At 39.8% G+C, this 25159-nt stretch overlaps 1 protein-coding gene across 4 annotated transcripts in view; it reads left to right on the top strand.

Moving 5' to 3' along the window:
• The window catches only part of KCNQ5 (potassium voltage-gated channel subfamily Q member 5), a 283110-nt gene that overhangs the window by 215843 nt on the left and 42108 nt on the right, over positions 1 to 25159 (top strand). For all 4 annotated transcript variants that reach the window (XM_059468563.1, XM_059468562.1, XM_059468561.1 and 1 more), the window contains exons 4-6: positions 16955 to 17130; positions 17555 to 17680; positions 24525 to 24635. In XM_059468563.1, coding sequence (XP_059324546.1) covers positions 16955 to 17130; positions 17555 to 17680; positions 24525 to 24635 — 413 coding nt within the window. The remainder of the gene's footprint in view (positions 1 to 16954; positions 17131 to 17554; positions 17681 to 24524; positions 24636 to 25159) is intronic.

Genomic DNA, 25159 nt, shown 5'->3' with positions numbered 1-25159 from the left:
TTGTACCCTTATTTATTTCTGTAAAAATCGAAATAACAGTGTAGTATTAAAACATGCTTTGTATTTTGTTCCATGTTACCTGACCTCTCTCATTTTCTCTGATTGTATATGAGCTTGTATACATAACATGAAGGCCACAGCAACGCATCCTTACAGGCACATAAGGTACTTAAATATGTATATACCCCTGCAAATCTTAAATGTCACAGGTATATCACTCTGAAGCTTGGCTCTTAGCACTGCAGAACAGTGTTGCTGTGTTGTACTGCTCAGAAGAGGAGCGATCCAAGCAATTCAATCTGGGGATCAGGGGTGCTCACAAACCAGGAAGAACTTGATGTCTGTGCCTGAGCTCTTTGAAGATCCTGAAAGTAAAAGAGGACAAGTCTAACTGGGTAGACATATGGCATCCACTCCCTGTAAAGCCATGTGGGGACACTGAAATAAATGAAGAGTCCATTGTCCTTCCTCTGGCAATGGGCTCCCAGATGGTGGTATGTTACCTGACAAAATTAAACTTCTGGCACTCTCCTATGTGTGTCACAGGATTTACCATAATCCTCTGATACACGTCACAGACTGAGTGAGATCTCAGCCTGTGAGGGCAGCTTCCACTTGGGGCACTGTAAAAATATTTAGGAATAATAAACAACAAACTCTTGTTTGTTGAAGAGTAAGATCCTGCTGGCCTCACCTGCATGTGTGAAGTCCACTGAGCTCTCAGAGGAACTTCTTTCACTGCACTGACTCTGTAAGAGACTTTGGGGTTCCTATGTGAGAAAGCCCAACAGGAGCAAGTGGATTTTTAACATAGAATCATAGAATATCCTGAGTTGGCCCACAGGGATCATCAAAGTCCAGCTCTTGACCCTGCACAGCACCACCACCAAGAGTCACACCCTGTGCCAGAGAGCATTGTCCAAACACTTCTTGAACTGTGTCATCATTGGTGCTGTGATCACTTCCCTGGGGAGCCTGTTCCAGTGCCCAAACACCCTCTGGAGGAAGAAACTTTTCCTGATATCAACCTAAACTTTCCCTGACACAGCTTCAGGCCATTCCCTTGGGTCCTGTCACTGTCACACAGAGCAGAGATCAGTGCCTGCCCTTTCTTGTCCCCTCCCAAGGAAGCTGTCACTGCAGTGAGGTCTCCCCTCAGTCTCCTCCAGGCTGAACAGACCCAGTGCCCTCAGCTGCTGCTCACACAGCTTCCCCTCAAGGCCCTTCCCCATCTTTGTTGCCTTCCTTGGACACTCTCTGATAGTTTAATGTCTTTCTTACATTGTGGTGCCCAGAGCTGCCCCCAGCACTGGAGGTGAGGCTGCCCCAGTGCAGAGCAGAGCAGGACAATCCCCTCCCTTGCCCAGCTGGTGATGCTGGGCCTGATGCCCCCAGGACAGGGTTGGCTCTCCTGGCTCCAGGGCACACTGCTAACTATAATGCCTAGACTTTATTCAGTTTAAAGTTGGGGGTGGAAACTCCTATGACAGAATTTTTTCACTTTAAATTTGAGCTTACTTCTAGTAATATTACATTTCTCCAGGGCAGCCACACTTCCTGGTGGTCCAGCCGAGTGAAAGATTTCATGTATTTCAGTTAGTCCATTAGCAGCCTCACCACAGCTGCTTCTATTTTACCTCTAGTCAAGCTACAGCATGATGGAACTGTCAAAAGTTCACATTTTGTTGAGGCTGCAGAATGAGCAAATTCCCAACAGGAAGCCTAAGTCCATTATCTGTAATCAGGCCCTTGAACTTCATGGCTGGCAAACCTTGTTTCAGAGCATTAAGTGATAGCAGTGACTGTTGCTTATTACTGGATCTATTTTTCATTAATTAGAGTGGTAATGAACCATCATGGGGCACTTTTGTCAAACCTTTATAAACAAATCCATATCTAGTGTGTTACAAAATCTTCTGGACATTTAATTTGAATTATTTCAATATATTTGTGTAATAACACATTATATGTCTGTCACCTTGGTATTTAGACACATCATATAGTCTAAATACAGACAGATGGTAACTCTGCTGCTCATGATAAACAACATAAACAGCCCCTTTCCAGTGTAATTTGAACTCTAAATAACCCAGAGATTGTCTGTAATTAAGTAAATCTTGACCAAGAAGACATATCTCACATCACATCTCATTAGAAATCCCAGAAAAAAAGGTTACAGCAAATTTCATGTCTGGGGACCTTCTGCCAGCCAAACTTGAACTCATCTCAGACACACCCTGCCCACTCCACTCCAGAAAATACTCTGATAATAACAGCAGTAGTAGTAGTAGTAGTAGTAGTAATAGTAGTAGTAGTATTTAGATTTCAAATCAAAATTTCCTCAGATAATTTCAGCAGCCATAATTCAGTGCTGAACAGAGATGAACTTTAGGCTACAATGGTCCCAAATTATGTAGGTTTTTAAAATTAATATTTAGTGGCATATCTTCATGTTTGACAGTTCTGGCAATGCAGTTTTTAGAAACATGCAGAAAAAGTAATGTCTGTTTAATATCATCTATGGGCCTTATCCTTTCACACTGAATTTTGCTGACTACTACCCTTGCTGCTGAGTAAGGTAACATTTGCTAGGATTAAAGACATCAGGCTCTGATCTCCTCTTTCCAGAAGTTGTATGGTAGCTATTCAAAGGAAACCTAGTTTGGTGCAGTGCAGTTCACACTGAAGTTTCTTTCTGGTATGAGCTAGAGAATTCAGCAGCCTGGGTTTGTTCATGCTGTGGTTTTGTGATCTTACACTAGTGTCACTATTGGGTTTGTGACATAGAGTAGATGAGCCCCTACCATGAACTGGGCAGCCTGGGACGAGAAGACTAAAGAGACAGGGTTGTGATAGAAAAGCTGTTAAAAGGCAAGGACTTTATTAAAAATCATTTATTTCTAATAATAAAAATTATTTATTTTTAATATTAAAAATAATTTCTTTTTAATAATAAAATTCCTGCATTAGAAGGCTATAAAAGATATTTTCTTAAGCATTATATCATTATCCATTTTGAACAAGACTAATATAACTCAGTACCTGCCCTGAAATGTTTAGAAATTGCTAATTCAGTTCCTTTTGTTAGGAAAGTGTCCTAAAGGGAAATACCACAGTCAAATTATTTAGAAATAATGAGACTCCTTCCCATACTCACCCAGATTGTGTATATGATTTAAGCAGTCTTTCAAATTATTATTTGTCTCTCATATTTGAATCTCACAAAATACATTGTAGTATAATCATAAGGATAATTATAAGGATAATGATAAGGACAAGGGTGATGATGAGTATAAGGATGATGATGATGGTAATAATATTATGATATTAAATGCTATCTATTATAAAATAATATGTAATATTAAAGTGTATCATAGCAATTCCAGTGGTGTTTATGAGCTGTGACTTGGAAATTTATGATAAGGAGGGAAGCAACTGAGAGACCAAGCAGCAATTAACATTTTCTGGTTTAAGTCTTTGTATGTTCAGTTTTGCTCACATTTTTTAGGTACTGGCTTTGAACTTGTTGCTACTAGAGATACCCAGAATATGAAGTTGCTTAGACAAATACCTTTATGTTCATAATCTGCTTTTATTTGATTTGATGTTCATTTCCTGACTTACTGTGCTGAATTCCCATCATATCCATGGACAAGATAGTTTCTCAGATACCATAAGTATGTGTAAGTTTGCCATTTCAAAATTAAGTAGTTATGAGTATAAACACTGATGTGGAAGTTAGAGGTAGATAGGATTGTGCCAAATCCACTTATCCACCTGCTTGAGTGTATGGAGTCTCAAAAGTAGCAAAATCGTTTATTTTTAAAATTTTATCACTCTTAGCATCTAAAAAAATTACATTTTTAATGACATGAATAACATGTCAGAACATAACTGATATGCAATAAAATTCTCAGCTTTCTTGGCTTCTTTCCAGATGCTGTGCTGAAGATCACCTGCTCTGGTGTGTGCCATTCTTTGTAACTCCCATTTCAGATCATCATCAACTCTTGCCTGTTGCTTCTCTCTGAGAAGAACTGATTCTTTGTACAAGTTCTATCTTTGCAACAGTGAATTATGCTTTCCAGGCAGAAATCTTAATACTTGAGGAATATTTTTATATTGGTCCAAAACAATCCTATTAGACTAGGTGTTCACAATTTGTGCTTTTGCAGCTGCCCATTGCTTAAATTCATTACAGAATGCCCTTGGCACTCATGTAGCCTCTCACAGGACTGTGATACCCCTGACCTGCAGCACTGCTTTGCTTCAAAAGACACTTTCAGTGTGTCTCCTCTGTTACTAATATGCCCATAATTACTCAGGGGTGCTTTGTCAGCATGTTACCATAAATTTGAATGCTCATATTTTGGTGTGAGATATTAGAAAACTGCCAATCTGACTGTTTGAGCCAGGATTAACTCTCTCACAAGTGTTAGTCAATCAAATCCTGCTTTCTCTCATGGTGTCCCAGCCTCACCCCTGTCAGCCCAAATGAAAACAGTAGAAGAGGTCTAAGTGGAGTAATTGCATTGGCATTTACTGCAGGAATCTTTCCAGAGTTATTTGAATGCAACTATGGGAAACATTGAGAAATTATAAAGAGAAAAGGAAAAGGAAAAGGAAAAGGAAAAGGAAAAGGAAAAGGAAAAGGAAAAGGAAAAGGAAAAGGAAAAGGAAAAGGAAAAGGAAAAGGAAAAGGAAAAGGAAAAGGAAAAGGATATTTCATTTGGAAGAGAGCTACAGTGATCATCAAGTGCAATTACCTGACCATTGCAAGGCTGACCAAAAGTCTTAAGCATGTTATTAAGGACATTGTCCAAAAGCTTCTAAAATGATGACATTCAAGGGTCATTGACCACTTCTGACCTCTTGCCATGTTTGACAATCCACTCTGTAAATAAATAGCTCCTAATGTTCAGTCTCTAGTCACCTCTAGGTATTGTGTTGTGGGAAACTACCTCATTCTTGAGTACCTGTATTAAGTCCAGTTTCACCAATACTTTTGCACAGATAACAGCTCTTTTTTCATTCACCCTGCAGCATATGAGCAGGCAACGTGCTGCTATTTCGTATTTCCATTTCTTTTCTTCTTTTAGTTCACAATTATCTCTCTTATAGCTGCTGAATGTTGTGATTTTATTGCTGTCTTTGCTGAAGACTAGTTTATTTTTCTTCAGGTCACCCCTGTGTGAGTGAGGTCTCCAGGAAAAGGATTGTTGGTGCAGTTGGCTACTAACAGTAGTTTCATTTTGCTTGACTGTATTGTTGTTTAGAAACACAGACTTTTCAGTTGCTTTAGAAGTTGTGTTTGTTTCTTCACATGCAGTCCCCTGGCATCTACTCAGCTTTAATTTGTTAACTGTCAATGCTGACAGTTTAAAGCATAAGCTTTGCCCACTGTTACACTCAATATAATCAAATTGATTGCCAGATGTCTTCATCCAGCCTTGCCACTGACTTATGAGAGATCACAAAGCTTGAAGAAATGCAGCTTCCGCAGATGTTTCCATTCTTTGACATCCCTTCAGGGAACTGAGTGTTGCCACCAGCACTGCTGGAATGACTGATGGGCACAGTAGTCCAGTGGGAGTTGCAGGAAATCTCTGGTTTTATGATCGTGCCTCAAATAGTTACATTTCAAGTGCTACATTAGGAAGAGACTTGTGTGTAAGAGAGAAAATACAGATTTTGATTTCTCCTTTCTACCCCTGCTATGGTAAATACGGCAGTTAGGAAGGATTTGACAATGTAGCAATATTGTTACACTGTGTAACAGAGTTGCAGTATTTATATCTCGTTTAATAGGGCTGGGTAGAACTACTTGCACATTTCTAGATGGCGATTTGGGCATGTTCTGCACATTTTAATTTCCTCCCATCCCTAGCACTTAAGCACCAGGTGACCATAACCTGTTGTTTCCCATTAAAGAAAAATCACAATTTTTATCTTCAAGCCTGTGTTGATAGCTCTCAATATTGAGCTCTGTCCTTTGGTGATATTTGATATTGCGGTCAATAACAGATCCAAGGAAGGTGACCATCAGATGAGACCCAGATCAGCCTATGGAAGCTCCTAAATGGTGTAAAGGAAGCCACTCACTTTGGCCCTTGTGTTGTGCAGTGCTGGTGCCCCAGTGCACGTATGTGACCCCTGGGCAGCAGCCACAGCAAAGGCAGAGCTCCTTCAGTGCTGGGGCTCCCCTTTGCCAGCCCACTCTATTCATGGCACCTTCACAGTGGAAAGTGTTTCATTTCAGATGAAAATGTCACAAGGCAGAGTGGAGAGGTTGTCACACAGTATGACATAATCTATGTATTTAAGATCTCATTATGTGGTTGTCCCTGTCGGGTTTGGGAGAGTGATACCAGATTATGGGGTTTTCCTTTCTGACAACCACTGAACAGAGACTCTATTTCTTTCTTCATATCCCCTGCACCAGGAAATCTCAAGTGTGGCTGTGTAAGATGCCCCACACTAGTGTTCTCCAAATTACATAAACCTTCTTGCTGGCACAGTACTCCCTCTCAGGCTGCCCACACACAAAGTGCAGGTGGGGGGAAAGAGTGGCTGGAGATGTCTGGCTCTGTATGTAAACTGAATAAACTCTATTTACAGAAACAAAGGAGTCCCAAGAGGCAGTGTCCAATTGTGCAGACATGCAAAATAGCTGTATAGGTTAGAAATGCAAGTTCTGCTTTTAGGCAGCAGGGAGAGGGGTTTGCCTCTGAAGGGAGGCTCAGAAAATTGAATGTAGGAATTCTTTCAGCCAACACTGAGGAACCCATGTTGCTGCCTTCAACATCTGTGTTAGATAAGTCAGCTGGAGACTGGATACCTTCTCTTTCCCCACCACCCTGTGAATTTGAGAGCAGATTTTCAATACTCTCTTCCCTCTCCACCAACAAACAGGCTTTTCCTCTCGACAGACATGTTTTTCTCTCCCTGCTCATTTCAGCATCTTCACTTGTCAGTTTCCACCCATCCACTTTCACCTACACACCACGGATTTTTCTGTTCCCACCTTTTTTTAGCCTTTCCACTCCCATGCCACTGTATCACCTTCACTTTATCCGCAATCTGGGAATGTGTTAGATGAATATTTCCAGACCCTCTGCCTACCTGTCCCTGCCTAAGGTTTTACAGTAAGAAGAAGAGGCCATGGAAGTGCACGTTCCTGTCTGTACATTCCTCCCCTTGTGGCTGCAAGGATCCAGCACGGACACAGCAGTGCTTCCCTGCAGGCCTGGGGCACTCACGAGTCCTGGCTGGTGTCTTTCCACTTGCTGACCAGTGCCAGAGACCCCTAGTGATGGTGTTAATACCTATGGCCCAAAATAGCCAATCACACATGGAGTAATCAGTGCCGGAGTCACACAAGAATTTGGATCCCCTGAAAAATCTAATTCCAGCAATTCAGGGGAAAACATCCAAACTTTTTTTAATTTTCCCTAATTATTCCTTTTTATCTCATAGCAATGAACTTTACAAGTCAATTACAATTCAATCTTGTAATTTTTTTATCAAATTTAAATTGTCTTTTGATCTCACTTTTATAAGAAAGGGTAAATAGGAGGCATCCAACAGACCTTCTTATCTTCCACTAGTTTGCATGCCTCTATCTCATATTTACCTTCTGACTAACCATTCCTAAATTATTCAGCCCTTTCTCCATGCAGAAGTCTTGCCATGCTGTAGCTACTTTGTTTTTTTTCTTGACGATTACTTTGTGGTTTGCTTACAGCCTGATGTAATGAGCATCTTTACTCCCCAGGGGCATGTGTCTGGCATCCTGTTGCCTTTCCCTCCAGAGACCTTCAGATGTTTTTCTCTCCACTGCAATAGCCTTTTTCACTAAGGTCTACTGTCATCCAGCAACATACAGACACAGTAAAGTGGCTAACAGACCTTGTTTTTCAGTGCTTTCAAGGCACAAACTGTTTCTGCACAGAATAAGTGAAGATTTATGGGAAGAATCTGCACGTGTTACTTGCAGTTTGTTTCTTTAGCTGAACAAAAACCAGGTTGGCGAACACTAGGTCAAAGACACAGCTTTAAATGTTTCTGTCAGCCTGTCTTAAAGCCAAATAAAACTTGCATTTATTAAATGCTACTGTATTCCTTCTGGCAGGTACATATTAATTATGTTAAAGATCAATTATTGGAAAAGGTTAATTACGTATAAATCCATGAAAGGCTTGCAATTGAACTTAATCTTAGCTTGCAGGAGGCCCTTACATTTTTAAGATTTATTGAGCCAGCTGTTAATAGCATGAAAATGTCTGCTGAGGACTTATTCAGTCCATAGAAAGATTGTGTACTCAACAGGGCCATGAACAATAATTGCAGACAGTACAAAGGCCGGTGAAATGTTCCCATGAATGTTGTTATTCTTATCCTGACTAAATAAAATATGGCACCCACAGCTACAATTTAAAATTCAGTACTTGCTGAGCTACTGTGGTTCTCAGGCCATAGACAAGTATTTTGGCCGTCTACAGCAGAAAGTAAGATGAAATTATTTAGATGTATTTGCCATCATGGTCTAACAATATGCTACTTTTACAAAGGAACAGGGTACATATACTTCTAATACACTGACACAGTAGTGAGCAGCACTGGTTGATCCATTATTGGGCATTGAATCAGGATTTCATTATAAAGTTTTTTTAAATGACAAAAAAAAAATCTTACTCATCTTCATTAGTCCACAATTTAAAAAGATAATATTTAGTTTTCACATCTAAAAAATATCCAGTATTGCCTTATTAAAAATATTCCTTTTCTTTCTGGTTCAGAAATTATTTGGAGTACCAAGTTAACTTTTGTTGTATTTGATTAGCTTTCCTAAGAATTGTCTTTGACTTGTTTCCAGTTCTCTCTTTGCCAGAAAAGATATCTTTACATATTGATGAGCTGTTTTTCTAAGTAGACCCACTTCAGTTATATAAAAATATCATTTATTATTCCAGAAAGAGGTTGTCTGTACTTCCAGGAGGTTACTTTCATTTCACATTAAAATAGTTTGCTTGCTCAGATTATTCCAATATATTACAAATAAAAGCAATAAAGGCAAAGAAGGGTCCAAGGTGATTCATCTATTCGATTTCTTCACTGGGGTATTGCTTAGCTAATGATAAGAAAAATCCAAGTTTCTATGCACAGATCAGTTTTAGTGGACTCCTTAAAATGAAAGGCAGTGACGAATGTAGCCATTTTCCACTGTTAGAAAAAAAGTCAGTAGAGAAGATGTATTAACCTCCGGATTTTTTTTAATTCCACTTCAGTGCGTAGGCAGTATTACATATTTTTGAAAAACTTCTTTCTCTTGTATGTGCCACTACAGTACATTACTATCTTCCTGTTTTTCAACAGCAATAAAAGTCAATTTTCACACTCATCTGTGTTTATCTCTGAATTATCTTGATATGCAATACCAGCTCACTTTCCTACTTCTAAAAATACCATGTTGTTTGCATCTTGCAACAAGATTAAAGAAGGAAGCGAAATCACCAACTTGTTTTGCCTGCAATGACAATTAAGATGATTTCCATCCAGATGGTGTTACGTATTTGAAAACACAAAGACCTTTTGGCTGGAGTGGCAACAACATCTGCAAAAATCAAACAGCATCATCCATCCCAAGAATTTCCTGAAGATATCCTGCCAATTACTTTTACTAGTAGGTGACGATTAATCGTAACCTGTCTGGCATCTGAGCAGAGATCTGATCCCTGACCAGAAAGAAAAGCTATATTCAGACAGAGCTGAAAGCAAACTTTGCCAGGACCCAAGATCCTGAGCATCATTATTTTTAGAATATGCACAACTCAGATAATCTCATATTGCTTTGGAGGGGATTTGTTGTTGCTGGTGGTGTTCAGGCTTTTTTTTTTCTGTAAAATTGAGGCCTTGTAGGTGTAAGTCTGCTCACCTTCTTGTGGGAGGTACAGAACTCAACTTCCTGCCTCTCCCAAATTACGTTAGAGATCTTCAGGTAATGTAATTCAATGAGTGCTATTAAATTGCTTTTTGGAGGGGGAGCTATAGGCAGAAAATAATTCTTGAGAATATCATTTGAGGGTAAATTCAGGTGATCACAAAAGTCTGCATGTCTCCAGAATAGTCTCTAAAAAGCCAGTTTTCATATTCTGGCAATCATGCAAATACTGACTTTTACTTTGCTGATAAATAGTTCTGCTTCTTCCTATGAGATAATTTGCTAAACATGATAACACACATCATCTTTCTAAATATCGTTCATCTCTCTGTTCAGAGATATTATTACAGGTAAAAATATTGAAAATTCTTGGTTTCTGGGATAAATACTTATGCAAGGTCACTATAAGTTCAGCCCATATCTGACCAAATTTTTCTGTCACAATTATGTGAAATATCCCACTGATTTTATAGTAAGGGAACGTTTACAGAGCAAAGGAACTACCACCTGGTAAAAACAATACATTTGCCTCTTTTCAATATAACTGTTGCAGCATATTCTATTCATGTTTTGTATTCCTTGCCCTCCTGAACTGGTAGAGGGAAGTAGTTAATCCCTTCTTTCAAGATAACAGCAGTTTTCCAGCCAGTTTCTGGCTCTCTGACCTTTTCTGCCCTCTGACCATTCTGAGCAAGTGCTCAAGAAATAGTGATCCAATTCTGTCCCTCACTGCATTCTGCTCTATTAGGGTATTCAGAGCCTTAAACTCTATGAATGTCTTTTTCTTTTCTTCTTCTTGTTTTTGGTTTTTGTTTTGCTAGCCCATAGAAGCATGAAGTACACCCATGCCCAATATGTTACTAGGCTGTGCAAAAAGGCAGCTGCTCCAATAGTCGTTTGTGCAAACAGACCTGTTCTTTTAGGAATCTGAAAGTTATTTTCAGGTGCTGATATGTGGCCAAAGTCCACTGTCAGTCATCAGGCTTTATATTAAACTGCTTTAAATTGCCAGGTTTTATCAGTTTAGGATAAACCCCATTGATTATATATTTTTATCATATTTCTATAGTGTGATGTGCTCAAATACAGTGGTCTGGAATATGTGTTTTGTTAGCTTTGTGCTGTAGTGTCTGGTTAAGCTTCAAAGTACTTTTCCACATTGATTTGATGATATCCCTGGGTTGTGGCCAGCCAGCTCCAGGGATTATTGAAGGCAAATTGAAGATAGTTCTGAGAATAACAATAAGGACTAGAAGAACTGATATCCAAAGAGATATTAGAAAAACCAAAATGCTGGTCATTCCTCCTTACCATCACTACCACCTCTTAGAAATAGAATAGACTCAGAATAGAAAGCTGTTAAGTGTTACTATGTATTGATTGCTGCAAATCTCAATTAAATCCTATTTAAACTCCTCAGCAAGTGAGAATAATTTCTCACTGTGCTGCCATAGGCGTGCATGACCTGTGCCATGGCAAGCAGAGGGAGCTGATGTCAAAGCTGTCTCTTGCCCTTAGTGGAGCCCAGTGTCTCTGTAGCACCACAGAATCATAGGGCTGGGGTTTTTTCAAAAGTGACTTTGAAGATGAGGATAATGAACTGTCCTGAGAACTATTCAGAAATGACCACTACAAGCTGTGCCTTTTCTCTGGGTCATGGATAATAACTCTAGCTCAAAATTGACCTTAGAAGGACAGCCTAAGGGTAGCTCAGAGTTGGTGATACAACTGCCCAGTTAATTTCCTTTGTGAGTTAATATAGCTGCAGGCTAGATAAAACAACCTCTTGAGATTTTCAGCTTAATTCTGCAGTTTTGGGGGCAGATATGCCCTACTCCTGTCCTAGTTTGTTGCTTCTCTATTGATCTGTAGCTGGTACAGACACAGTAATTGACAGCCATTGATGTTTCCTGCCTATTCTTAATAAGAATGTGTGAACTCTCAGCATTTTCTGTGAATTTATAGCAAATACTATTTTGATGACCTAGTAATGATCCAAAAATTATTAATATTATTCATTTTTCTATTTAGATAATATAAAAGACAAAAAATTCACAAGATTAATTTAACCTGTACTGTCTCAAACTATCATTTCTATTTAGAGGAAAGGATGTTTCACCATGTTAGCATTAAATGCAGGCAGCAGGCAAAGCTCCTCTAAACTTATTCTTTCTTTGAAGAATATGAAAAAGAGAAAGATGATGCAGGTTTGTGTGTTAGTATGAGCATGTGCTTTCAGCAGATGAGAGATTGTCATTGATTATTTTTCCCAATAATCATAGACTCACAGAATAGTTTGGGTTGAGAGAAGCAAAACCTAGTTCCAGCCCCCAGCCATGGGCAGGGACACCTTCCACTGCACCAGGCTGCTCAAAGCTCCATCCAGCCTGGCCTTGAACACATCTGGGAAAGAATTCATTCCCAACCCTCTCTCAGTAAGGCCATTCCCCCTTGTTCCATCATTACATGCCCTTGTAAAACCCATCCTGACATTCTTTCTGTAACTTTAGAGATTGTCCTGATGGTATATCAAGGTGTTGGGACATGGCACAATATCCAAGTATAGCTTTTGTGTTTCCCCCTTTAGCTGGGTTCATTCCCATGATACCTATGGATGCTGTGAAATCTCACAACATCCAAAAAGCTCATGTTAGGAAAGTTGCATTGGAGAAGTCATTAAAAGTAAAACAATCCCTTGTGATGATTTATGATGCCTCCTTTTCTACCATTATTATTCTAGCAGTCACATTATTAATCTCCCAGCTGGCATTAGAAATGCTGATAGTTTAGGAATGCCAACCACAGCTCCATCAGTAAGACAAGCAATCCAGAGTTTCTGACCAAACTTGAGCAGCCTAAGGCAGCCCAACACCGACCTTCCTCCGTGAGGTGGGGAACTTGGACTGGCAGATCTTGCATGAGTTATCTAAGTTTGGGGTAGTCGCATTACTGGACTTCAGTTACTTGTGTTCTTTGTTACTGTTTTAGTGACACTGGACAATACATAAGTGTAATCTGTTACACTCATGAGTTTTCATCAGTTCATTTGCACAAAATTTTGTGTTATCACAGGGGTTTAGTGAGTGGTACTAGGTGAAATGTCTGAAGTGAAAGAACTAGTTGTTTGAAATTTCATTTGAAATTAATCGTTCAAAACGACCAATGCAAAAGCTGCTGAGATGATTTGAAATCTCAGATTAGAGTTAATGAGGGAGATTGTTATCTGCAAGGATAAAAATCTGAGACAGATTTCTAAAGGGTGAATAAAATCATCATCATGGCTGAAGAGAGGCTTAACATTTTGGGAGATCATACATAAGATATTAGCTTAGGGAAAAAATAAACAAAGGGGTAAATGTACATTAGAAACCTCTGTCTTTTAATAAGTCATTATAGAAAAGTTGGAATTATACTGCCCATTACTCAATCTCACATCTGAATCTTTTCTGGTGCTTTACAGAAAGATTCAGAGTGAAAACTGAAAGCCCATTAAATTAAATGAAATATCTCTAATTCTACCTGTTTTCCTATTTTTGCCTCTAAAAGATAAAGAGGAAAATAGTAATAGAAATCTGGGAAAGCCTTGTACAGAAATACAGAAATATCACAGAGACTTTAGCTACATTCAATTCCAATATAAAAGGAAGTTCAGAATAATATTTTTCTCTCTTGGTTTAAAAAGGGCAAATGCCATCTGAAGCATATTGTATAAAATTATGGCACGGAGAAAAATCATAATATATTTAACTTTTCCTTTTTTCCAGGGTATGTTTAGGTAAGAAAATCAAGCAGTTTTAACATACTCAAAAGTGACTTTCAACAATTGCAAACTTTTCTTAGGACTCTGATTTCATTCCAAGAAAGGTTTATTTTGATTTATCTTACACATGTTCCTAACAAGTTAAACTACACTGAAATAATGTGCCTGCCTGCCTTCCCTACCCCTTAGGGAAACACAGCCAGGAAGAGCAATGGACACATTCTTACCTTCCCTATTTCCAGCTGAGAACTTAGGGATAGAGTCTTGATGGGAGTTGAGGATGTGAAGAGTGAAGAAGATGAGAGAGCGAAGTGTGAAATAAAACCACCACCGGCCTAGGAGGATTCTCTTCCCTTCAGCTGTTTTTCAAACAGGTTCCAGTGCATTTCCTGCTCCTCTTTTTCCTCCACCTTTCTTTCCTTTAGGGAGAACCTCATCCTTGCCCTCCAGATAGAAGAGCATACACAAGTAGATAACTCCTTTGGATGAATGCTTTTAAAAAAGGATAAAACAACTATGTTACTGTTGTCTTCTTCGTCTCTCATGTTCAGAGGGGACCAGAGACCCTCACTGGGGCAGAGAGCTCCCAGCAGGGCAGGGCAGAGGCTGTGCTCTGCTGGCAAGACTGAATTAATTTGAATCTTTTGCAGTGGGAGGCCTTCACAAAACTCTGTGTTATATTAAAAAAAACCTGTCAGAGCTCTGGAATAAGTAAGAATAAGGGCAGAAGCAAGTCACTGAATTTTTTAAAACATTGTCCTATTAGAAGTGGTGGAGGGTGACCAAAACCCCCAGTAAGCATTTTAATAATTTCTGGACCAAATGCATAATTCCCAATATTTTGGGTGACCTTATTCTTTTTAAAGTTCTAATAATGATTTTTAGGGGCATACACTGCTCTTCTAATGATCTCTAACTTGCTGCTAGCCACTCACCACTAAATAAAAATGGCTGTTCCATTGCTGCTCCTCTCAGAGTCACTGGGACAAGCCAAGATCACCCTGCCACCGTGTCAGTCACCAGGGACACTGTTTTTTCAGCACTGTCCATATTGCTCAAGACATTCCAGCACCTTCTATGTTAGTCTTGGATCCCAATAAACACAACTAAATATAGAAAGAAGTTTGCTTTAGGTGGGTACATGTGTGCTACGTGTCTGTGCTGGCAGTATAGTCAATCAGGATCTAGGGTTCAGTTCAGGAGGGTACACAGTGGTGCCTGTCCCCTGCTACACGATATTCCCTGCTCCCCAGGCACTTCTCCTGAAGAGTAGCTTTTCCAGGTCCAAGAACATAGCTGCCAGATCTAGGGGATATCTCAGATACCTTAAGGCATCTCAAATGGCACTGGACAAATAAATTTGGGCAGCTGAATTCAGCCTTCCTTGTGCCAAGCCTGAAGTGTGAGGCAGCTGAGCAGCCAGCAGAAGCCTTCCTGAGGATTAGCTGCACCTCTCTCTTACGTGGTTACCTTGTGCTGCCTGGGGAGTTTAGACACCTGCTTCACATGTAGACACCTAAATTTAAATATCTTCATGTGGAGCTCAAGTCCAAGTCAATCCAAGTCCATCTATTTTTCTGATCGCCGTTAGAATTTGTGATGTCCTTAACCTTTCCTAGTCAGTTTTCCTATTTCTCAATTCTCACCCAGACCTCCTGCATCTAGTTGTTTTGAGCTTGAGATTTGTACTGTGCAAAGATGCCATGTCCACTTCTGACTCTTCTTCAACTCTGAACTTGCTGGATTCAGAATCAAAACCAGCATTTTTGGTACCCAATTATGTAGTAGCCACCTACAATCCACCGATGTAGTAGCCAAAGACATTTTAAAATGTCAGAGCATAAAACAGGCAGAAGGTCAGCCTAGGCCAACATGGGACGTCAAACAGTGACACCAGCCAACAGTGAACAGCCAGGGAGGATTGCACAAGCAGGCCAAACACTCAGTGATATTTCTCTACAAGAGTTTCTCAGCCCCCAACATCTGCTACTTGAAGACATCCTGAGCCAGAAGTGGGCTTTTGGTATTAATTAGCCCGGGATTAAATCTTCTCCCCTAAGACCATCCAGCTGGTTTTAAACCTTCTATCCCCTTGTGTCAAAAGTTCCACAATTTATCAGGACAATCCACAGAAACAGATTATCTGTACCCTTGGCTTTGTATTTAATCACTTTCTGGATCATTCTTGTAGGAGCTATGCTGGGGACAAGATGTGTGTTTCTACCCAACACAAAAGAAGTAAAACTTGTATCAACAAGAACCTGCTTTCAATTATTCACCAACAAACATGGATTTAGATTATCCTTGCATAGAAACATACAAACACCACAAAACCCTAAGATTAAAATCAGGTATTTCTTAGAAGGGCTCTTTAGGCTTTTAAAGTTTGCCAGGGAATTAATCATGAGGTGAGGAAGAACAGAGCTTGTTCTGTGCTTTTCTAATCCATGCATAGCAGCATGTCTACCCCAATCCTTGTAAAAGGACATTATGCCTTCTCACAGCATCTGTGTGCCATCACTCGGCTGCTTCTCCTCCTCTCCCCTTAAATGCTGTTCTGGCTCTAAGGACAGCTGACTGATTAGTTTGTGCACACCAAAGTCACTCTCACTGTTTGAATCTGTGACCTGAAAAAATAAATCCTAACACTTGCTGAGCTTCAACTAACTTTCCAGGCTTCCAGCTAAAGGAATGCTTCTGAATACCCAGTGCTGTATTTCCTCCCTTCCAGGAAATGGTACATCAGGGCAGTTGTGTCCAGAAACTACATTCTCAAACACACAGTGTCTGTTTTCATAGGAAATTAGTACTGTGCTCATAAGCCCAATTCTACCAGACTCTCACCTCTGGGCCTGCCCTAGATTTTTCTTACCTTAGTTTTCTTTTTTTCTTTGGACAGAGAAGTTGTTATGGAAAGATAGATAAAGGGGGAAAGTTCTAATCCATCTACTGATTTGTACAGTTTGCTACATCAGGTTTCAAAGCTCCTATATGAGGTTTCTTCAAGACTGCTCCTTTTGTCTGTATGCTTTGGAAATTGTAACCCTCACTTTTCACCCTGGAGAGTCCTGAGGTAGCTTTTGACACCAGCTCTGATCTCACATCCCTGTCTCAAACAGGAATCCCTGTGTTTTGGATTCCCACCCACTATAGGAGTGGGAATCTCTTTTGTCCTTCTTATTCAGCTCATGTAGATGTGTGTACTTTTTACTGACATTTGGACATTAATGCTTTCTGTAATGTATTTCTTTCAGACATCATTGTTCTCATCGCTTCAATAGCAGTTGTTTCTGCAAAAACTCAAGGTAACATTTTTGCAACATCAGCACTGAGAAGTCTTCGTTTCCTACAGATCCTTCGTATGGTGCGCATGGACCGAAGAGGAGGCACTTGGAAATTGTTAGGTTCTGTAGTTTATGCACATAGCAAGGTATGTAATCCTAGATACTAATTGTGTCTGGTTGATAGCTTCACTTGATGTGATTCAACAAGAGACCAAGGAAATAAGCACTCATTAGATTTGAGCAGAATATCCCAAATTTTCTGAAGTAGCATCAATTGTAATATGAACTAACACCAATACACCAGGCCATGTTTAATGCTAACAGTTTTTAGAGATCTTGAAAATGCTTTTCCTTGATGGGCAGCTGTAATTTGTTATATGCTGGGGATGTTGCTGGAGGAAACCATTAGAGTAGATCTTGTCCACTTTCAGAGAAAATTTGTATCCAAGGGAAGCACTTGACTCATAACTGCACAGATGCCAAAAAAGCATTTACATAGATATTTTCATGATGTCTTCTTGAAATGTCAATCCATAAAATGGGAATTGATCGCTGTTCTTTTTTATCTAGGAATTAATCACAGCCTGGTACATAGGATTTTTAGTACTCATCTTTTCGTCTTTCCTGGTTTATTTGGTGGAAAAAGATGCAAATACCGAATTCTCCACATATGCAGATGCTCTCTGGTGGGGCACGGTAAGTACAGAAAAATAACATGGACTCTAACCACTGTGCTAAAGTCCTTTGAATTTCACCTACTGAGGATTTTAACTTAGTGTGCTGTTCAGTGAATTGTTTTCACTGACAAAAAATGGTCTGAGAAGCTTCCTCCTTCAGCTATTCATTTGCACATTGACAGATTATTTCAGTCCATCCAGCAGAACAGCTGTTTATGTGTTTCTGCTGCAAACCAGACCACTAAACCTTCAAGACAAGAAAGCATTGTACTTTTTAACCCTTAGCCTTTCAGTAATATAGTTTGTAACATGGCCCCACAAAGAGCTGTTTTGATACAAACCAGAGGACTCTAAATGGCAGTGCAGGAAGAGGAAAAAGTGTCAGGAAAAAAGAGGGGAAAAATCTTACATCAGCTTTGGCAAGAGACTATCATCAGTGCCCTTTAAAACATGTTGTTTCTTCTTCCTCTGTACCTTGAGGACAAAGACCAAGAATAAGTATGTCAATTCTGGTTCCACAGTGTTATTTTTTACAGGTATACTTGAGATCATGGTTAGCTATCAAATCAATTGTTTTTACTTTGTTGAAATCTGTGGGATCTAAGTACATGCCTGACTGCTTTTCTGAAGGAGGATTATATGAATATTGTTAAAGAAACCAGGCTTTCAATGAACAAAAAAAGGCCTAAGTTTGAAGTTTTGATTTCTTTTTTTTAATGGCAGAATGTGTAGGGATTTTTTGCTTAAAAATGTCCTGTAGTGATCCAGACTTCTCCACTGTGTGAGAGTTACTTAAGCAGCTTAAGAAATCTGCCCCAACAAAGCCTAAGGCAGTTATTGTCAGGCAGTATTAAACTGCTTTTCTTTTCCTTCTTATGCAGTAGAACACACAGAGTGTGCTCTGGCAATGTCTGGGTAGTGAAATGATACCTGGGAGATCATTAATGCTGACAATAACATAGAGCACTCATTAGTTTCCTTGGAATAAGTGTGAAACCTGAGCCAGCCTCTGCCACCTTTTCTTATCAGAGGGATACCAAAATGAAGCTTTCTCACCTCAGCCTTTTTGCTGACAGGATTCCACCTAGATTTAGTAGTATCTTCAGGCTCAGAGCATGCACACAGGCACTGCACAAAAGCCCTTTCCAGAATGTCTTAAATTATTGAAAATATTTGTAAGAAGTTTTGTCTGCATTTTGAGCTAAGGTCAAGGTCACTCACTATTATTAGGGGTAGTTAGTGTATTTGAAATTTGTTCATCTAAGGGCTAGTCATTTGTTGCATGTCTTCCCTAGAGACTGTATTTCTATGTTATCACTGCACAAAATTGGGAGCTTGGAAAAGCCAGACCTACTAAATATTATGTGTGCATTTACAAACATTCAGAAATATATTTTGCTGGAACTTGTTGCTTTAGAGCAAGCAAGGCCGATCACTGATAAAATACACATTTTATCCTGTAGTACAAACACACACAGAATTCATCCTGGCTGAAGTGATGACACAAGGTTTTGCATTCAGTTGCATCTCTGTAGTTTATTTTGTTTCCCATTTCTTCAAAAGCTGAGTTCTGAGTTTGCCTTAAGGCTTTCTAACCTTCCTGTATTGATCAGGTTGTGAAGCATCTGGCATTGGATGCTGATGTCCTCACTGATGGGTACCCCAGCTCTGGAAGTCTGAAAACACCCTTGCCCCTTTAGGGTGGCAGTGGGGATGTGCTCGTGCAAGAGACCCTCCTGTGGCTGTGCATGTTCTTGGGAATGCATCTTTCCAGACATTTGATTCCCCAGGAAAAAGCCTCTCCCTCTCTGCAAGGAAGGCCCTGTGTGCCTTAGCCCTGCACAGGCAGGGAGAGGGCTGGGCAGAGGATTGTACCCACCTGCCAGCTGGAATGGGGAAATGTGTGCACAAGCAATGAGAAAGTCCCAGCAAACTCAGAGCTCCACTGGCATCTGACTGAGGCTCGTGTTAGATCCAAATCCTTCTCCGTGAGCAGCTCTAGCAGCAGGAACAAGGCCTTTATTTTAGAATTTGCTTCTCCACTACCTGCTGACTGCAATTTTTTAAGGAAAAACCCTGCTAGGAAATAATCATTGTATAAAGTGGTGCTTAAAATATTTTGTACACTATTAAGTGAAAGTGCATGACTCAGAGGTTGCATAAGTAGTGCAACTGAGAAAATCAGGAATCTTGCCTAGATTTCAGCAGGAAAAACAACAAAGTTTATTTTAAAACCTGAAAACAGTATAACTTGTATTTTTCTATATGTTTTCTTCTTTCCACAGTTTCCAATTAATACATTTAAGTTTTTAATGCACTGAAGCAAGTGCCCAAACTTACTAGAAATCACTGTTCCCCCTTACCTGATGTCTTTGCCATTTTAATAATAGTAATTTTTTTCATAATATGTAAAACAGTATGTGGGAAATGCATAATGTGCTTCTTAGTCATGGTTGTTTTTACTGCCAGAGTAACCCACATGCAGAGATTTGAAAAGGACAGACTGTATGGCATTTTAGGGGAAATCAAGGCTTAGTCTCATTGATTTGTTTATTTGCAAAAGTTGTTCTGACTTAAACCACAGATTATGTACCAAACTCTGGACTGAATTTTGTCATGGCAGAGGTACGAGAAAGAAAAGGCTGCATCAAAGTCGGTACAAAAAGTTACCCTAAATTTCAATCTTTTAGAGGCACTTATTCTTCTCCTTACAGGAGCAGCACTAGCATGCTGCAATTAACTCATTCATTAATTCACGTTACTTGAGGACCATACACTGCTATGGTTATTTCACTGGTTCAATTTCTGAAGCCCATATTTATATACAGAAATGAAAGGCAGGATATGGCATCCAAATTTACGTATGAATACTCCACTGTATTTGCAATTTGATGCTGTACTGTGCAACCTGCTACTGAATCATCATGTTAATGTTACTACTGTGAATATTCTTGTGGTTGGGGTCTCCACAGTGCTGCCTAACACAGCAGTACACAATGGTGTGTGTTATATGAAGAGCTCAAGTTCAGAATTTGCTTTGGTAGAGAAGATAAATTCATTTAACAGAAGAAAATAATAAAGCCATATGGGAACAAAAGGTCAATTAAAAAACCTATCTACTTCAAAACCAAACCATACATGGTTTTCTGAGATATACTGATGTTAACTAGAACTGTTAACAAACTAAATGTCACTTACAGTGACATTTAGTTTGTACATTAATTAGCTTTAGCTGCAAATGTAATGCAGCTGAAGTTTCTGTCCTTCTTACACATTTGACAGAATTTCTCTTAAAAAGTCTTTATTTTCTAGTAATACCCAATAGTTACAGTTGAATGCAGAATGGCTCTGGCATTCCACAGTGTCCCGTTAGTGAACAAAACATATTACACTGAATTACATTGGCACAATGACTAGCTCAAGTGAGTTAACATTGATGAAATTTTTCCCATTTAGTGTAATGATACCATGAGCAAACTATATTTTTTTCATTTAAGTGATGTCAGGTAACAATTCAAAAGGTGAGTACTGCTAGGAGAACATAAAATGATATCAGAAAGAAATATTAGGGTAGAGAATGGCCTCCTGAGTCCTATCTCATCTAATTGAAGTGATCTAAGCTATATCATCACACTCGTTATTATATTACCTCATTTTTATTAGCATATTTATTAACTCCAGCAATGAGATAACAGATGTTCTATCATCTTTGTAAGTTATGAGCCTGGCCAGATGACACTGCCTACTTTGACTAGTCTGTCCAGACCTCTCATTTACAGAAGTAACCAAAATGGAATGGTTTGCATCTGGTGTAAAAGACAGGACTCAGCTAGCCCATTTAGCCATGCAGGAGTAGGATTCAGCTGCTTAGACAAAGGCATACAGTACCATCAGAGATCTGTTGGACAGTCTGCTGCCTCTCTTGTGGGTGGTCCCTGTTCAGATGCCCTAGTACAACTCTGGTGGCACTAGTTGGTTTTTTTTCAGACAAGCCCAAGTCATTCATTTTAGGATACAATAAGTTACCTTTGCACTTTGGCCACTTCTCTTACCCACACAATGCCAGCTGTAACTTCTGCCTGCTTCTTGCATAATTATCAGTGATTCTGGAAATTTCTTATGTTGTCATGTTTTCACATCCAGTAGTTCTCCACACCCTGCTCAGTTAATTTAGTCTCAGGATTATGCCAGTCAAGGCCTGGCCAATGGTTCACCAGCAGCACTTACAAAGAGGCAGTGGATTATTCCCAAGCTCAACTTTGAAGTTGTCCAGAAAACATTTTCTTAGTTTTGTGGTGAGAGTAATATAAAATGAAGATCAAACCCCTTTACTCAGTGTTGAGTAAGATAAGACAGTACAGCATGGTGCTGACACCTATACACCCCTGTAAAGACCATCCTGAGATAAAATAGCTCAAATAAAGCAAGAAGCCACTGATATTCTTAATCACATGCTGATACTGTTAAGTCCTTAGTACCTAGAAGAATTGAGGGAAAGGCTTAATAGGGTCTCGTTATTTTCTTTGGAGAAATTTCAGAGATAGACTCTGTGTGACTGCTCCTGGTTTTGGATTGCTCTCAGATGTCAGGTCCCAAAGGTTCAAGTTTATCTCTGACTTCTTTGGAATACAGTTCGGTGGCAATATCATTAATATGCAGGTGACGCTTGGTTCTGTTTCCCTCTCATCAGCCCAGACAGGAGATATCTCTGTACTTTCCAGCGACTGGCAGAGATAGGGAGCTGGATGGAAGCCAAGAAAGCGGGCTCATTCCAGAGCTCCAAACTGCTTTTCAATAACTGGCCTGGAAACAAATTTTGAGGAACTTTTTATTCAGGGATTCATTTGTTCAAGTGTTTCATTCCTCTTGGGCCTCAGACTGTTCTGCAGTTGCCCTCTGATGTGAAGAGCTGTGATTATCTTCTTCCACAAACAGATCAATCCCCTCTGCCAGGCCAAGACCATGGCTGCACCGGCTCATCTCTGAGATGACAGAATTGCATTCTCATGTTCCTTCCTCCTTCTTACTCCATCTCAGTCTCTCGCTGCCTTGAGCAGGCTCTGGAGCCTGTTAGGCACATCTGTGAGCTGACACAACGGACCAAAGCAGCAGAAACAAACCACGCAGAAATGTGGATAATTTTCTGTCCCTTCCTGGGTGGCATTGGCTTGCTTGAGTCCTGAAAAGGCTCAGAAGAGAAGATGGGGCAGGGAAGTGAAGAGGAACAAGGAAGAGTGAGACCTGATAGCCTTTCAAGGTGGTATGTCTGTGACCAGGCTAGTGTTACAAAACTTGAGACTTGATAACCACTTGAAATTTCAGCTGCAGCCAGAATTCATCTCTCTCTCTTAGTCCCTGTGGCTTTCTCAGGGTAAATTACACCCGCAGCTTGTTCCCAACAATGGGAGCAATTAAAAGCACTGTTTACTATCTACAGAGTCCTAAATAGTTGAAATCTAATTACTTCCAAAAGACTTTCCTTCTTTTGTCCCGTGGTGACCCTGACATTAAATAGAATTGTTTTGGCCGTCTTGCCTAGGAACGGACTTTGAGGAAGCTGGAAGCAAAATAATGTCTCTAGAAGGCAATTTCCTGAAGAATCTGTTGCTGCCAGAATATTTGCTGAGCCTGAACTTGCCCACATTTGGTACACGATGTAAAATAATTCTCCATGCACATGTTCTCCCTAATAGCAGGCCCCGGAGTCGCTGGCACTCGGCCTGCTGTTGTCTATCTTTGGCCTTTAACATCGTGTGCCGCTGCCGGAGCACGTGCCCCGCAGCCTGCCGGCCGGCCCTCGGGAATCCTGGCTCTGCCCAGCCCTCTCCAGCTGCCCACGCCAGGCAGCTGCATGGGCCTGACCTCTGTGAAAGCACACAGACACAGCTCTTCTGCCAGTCCAGCCCCCAGACATGGGACTGGTGGGCTTCCTGGGCAACAAGCAGCCTGGAGGGCAATTCCTTGGCTCAGGGAAAGCCCTCAGACTCATCTTTTGCCTTCAAGATGTATTCAGTGAGCCCCAACCATGCACCATTATCTCAGTGGCCACGTTGATCATGGCCAGTGGTCAATGAGCCCTCCCAGCTGCACCAAAGCTTGCCTCCCCCTTCTCTTTGGCCTGTCCACAGGCAGCTCTGAGCTAACGTGGTCCAACAGCCCGAGGCACCTCTGCCTCTGCTGCTGCATAGGAACCCTTGGACCTTCATGTCAGGAGTGACGTAGGTGTATCTGAGCCTGTCAGGGGGAAGGGGAAAGGACCAGAAACTTTACTTAGAGTCCCTCCCAGCTTTTCTTTGGTGTTTTTTGTGTTTCAGAAGATAATTCACTTCAAATCTTACTGATGGGTTTACAGAAAATGCAGCTGCTTCTTGCAATTCCTTTGACTTTATATCATCTGCAAGCATCAACTTCTTCCCTCCTATATTTTTCCAGTATTATCTCAATGTAATTTATATTTCTTTAGCTAGACAAATACATATAGTTATATTCTCCTGCAGAAAACAGGTGAAACACCTTCACATCTATGGAAAAAACACTTTTTTTCTTCCTAACTTATATAATTTCCTACCATTTGCCTCAAATTTGAGATCAATGTAATTTTTCATTCTTTTTAAACTTATTGCTTATTTAGATGTTTTTCTCACATTTCTTATTTATCTCAGTTTTATTTAGTCAAACAGTATAACATTTTCACAGAAAAGAGTCAATGTTAGTATATTTATGTTCATTTTTTTAGAAACAGCTATATGTTTCAGATGTCTTGGATTAATTAGTGGAAATGCTGCTTCATGCAATGTAAATAATCTGTAACTAATCTGTCAGTGAGTTCTGGTAAACCATTTTGTTCATTCATTTCTTTTTAGATCACATTGACAACCATTGGCTATGGAGACAAAACTCCTCTGACTTGGCTTGGAAGGTTGCTTTCTGCAGGATTTGCTCTACTTGGCATTTCCTTCTTTGCACTACCTGCTGTGAGTATGCCTATAAAATTAATAAAAAATAATAGAAATTCCTGTAGGTCCTGCCACTGTTATGATACAAAAAGCTCAAGGAAGCTGTCCACATGAAGAACAACTCTTTAAGGCTTTTTGCTCTGCGACAACACTAATGAAGTGCGATCCAAAATCTAAAGAAAAGGTTTGCTGTCCTTGGTTTAGTTTTGGAAAGTTTCTCTGGCATGGACAAAACTGGAAAATAACCCTAAATTAGGTTACATACTATTTTGTAAAGTTGAAAATCCTTCCTTTTGTTATGAATTGTGACATATATTACTGCTTTTCTTTCAAATTTTTCAAAACAAAACAAAAATAAAAGCACATTGTATGTTTTTCTAACTTAGATTATAGTGAAAAAATAGATATTTCTAATAGCATGTTTTGTACAGCCATACAATCTACCAACAGAGAGTAGTAGAAGGCCTTAAATCAACTAATGGTTAATGTTGTTGAATGCAAAAGATGCAACTATCATTTTCTGTGAATAACTAAATAAACAT

Source organism: Ammospiza nelsoni, chromosome 3 (genome assembly GCF_027579445.1).
Source record: "Ammospiza nelsoni isolate bAmmNel1 chromosome 3, bAmmNel1.pri, whole genome shotgun sequence".
Lineage (NCBI taxonomy): Eukaryota > Metazoa > Chordata > Aves > Passeriformes > Passerellidae > Ammospiza > Ammospiza nelsoni.
The sequence above is the reverse complement of the archived record's forward strand: the minus strand, read 5'-3'. Positions and strand labels throughout refer to the sequence as shown.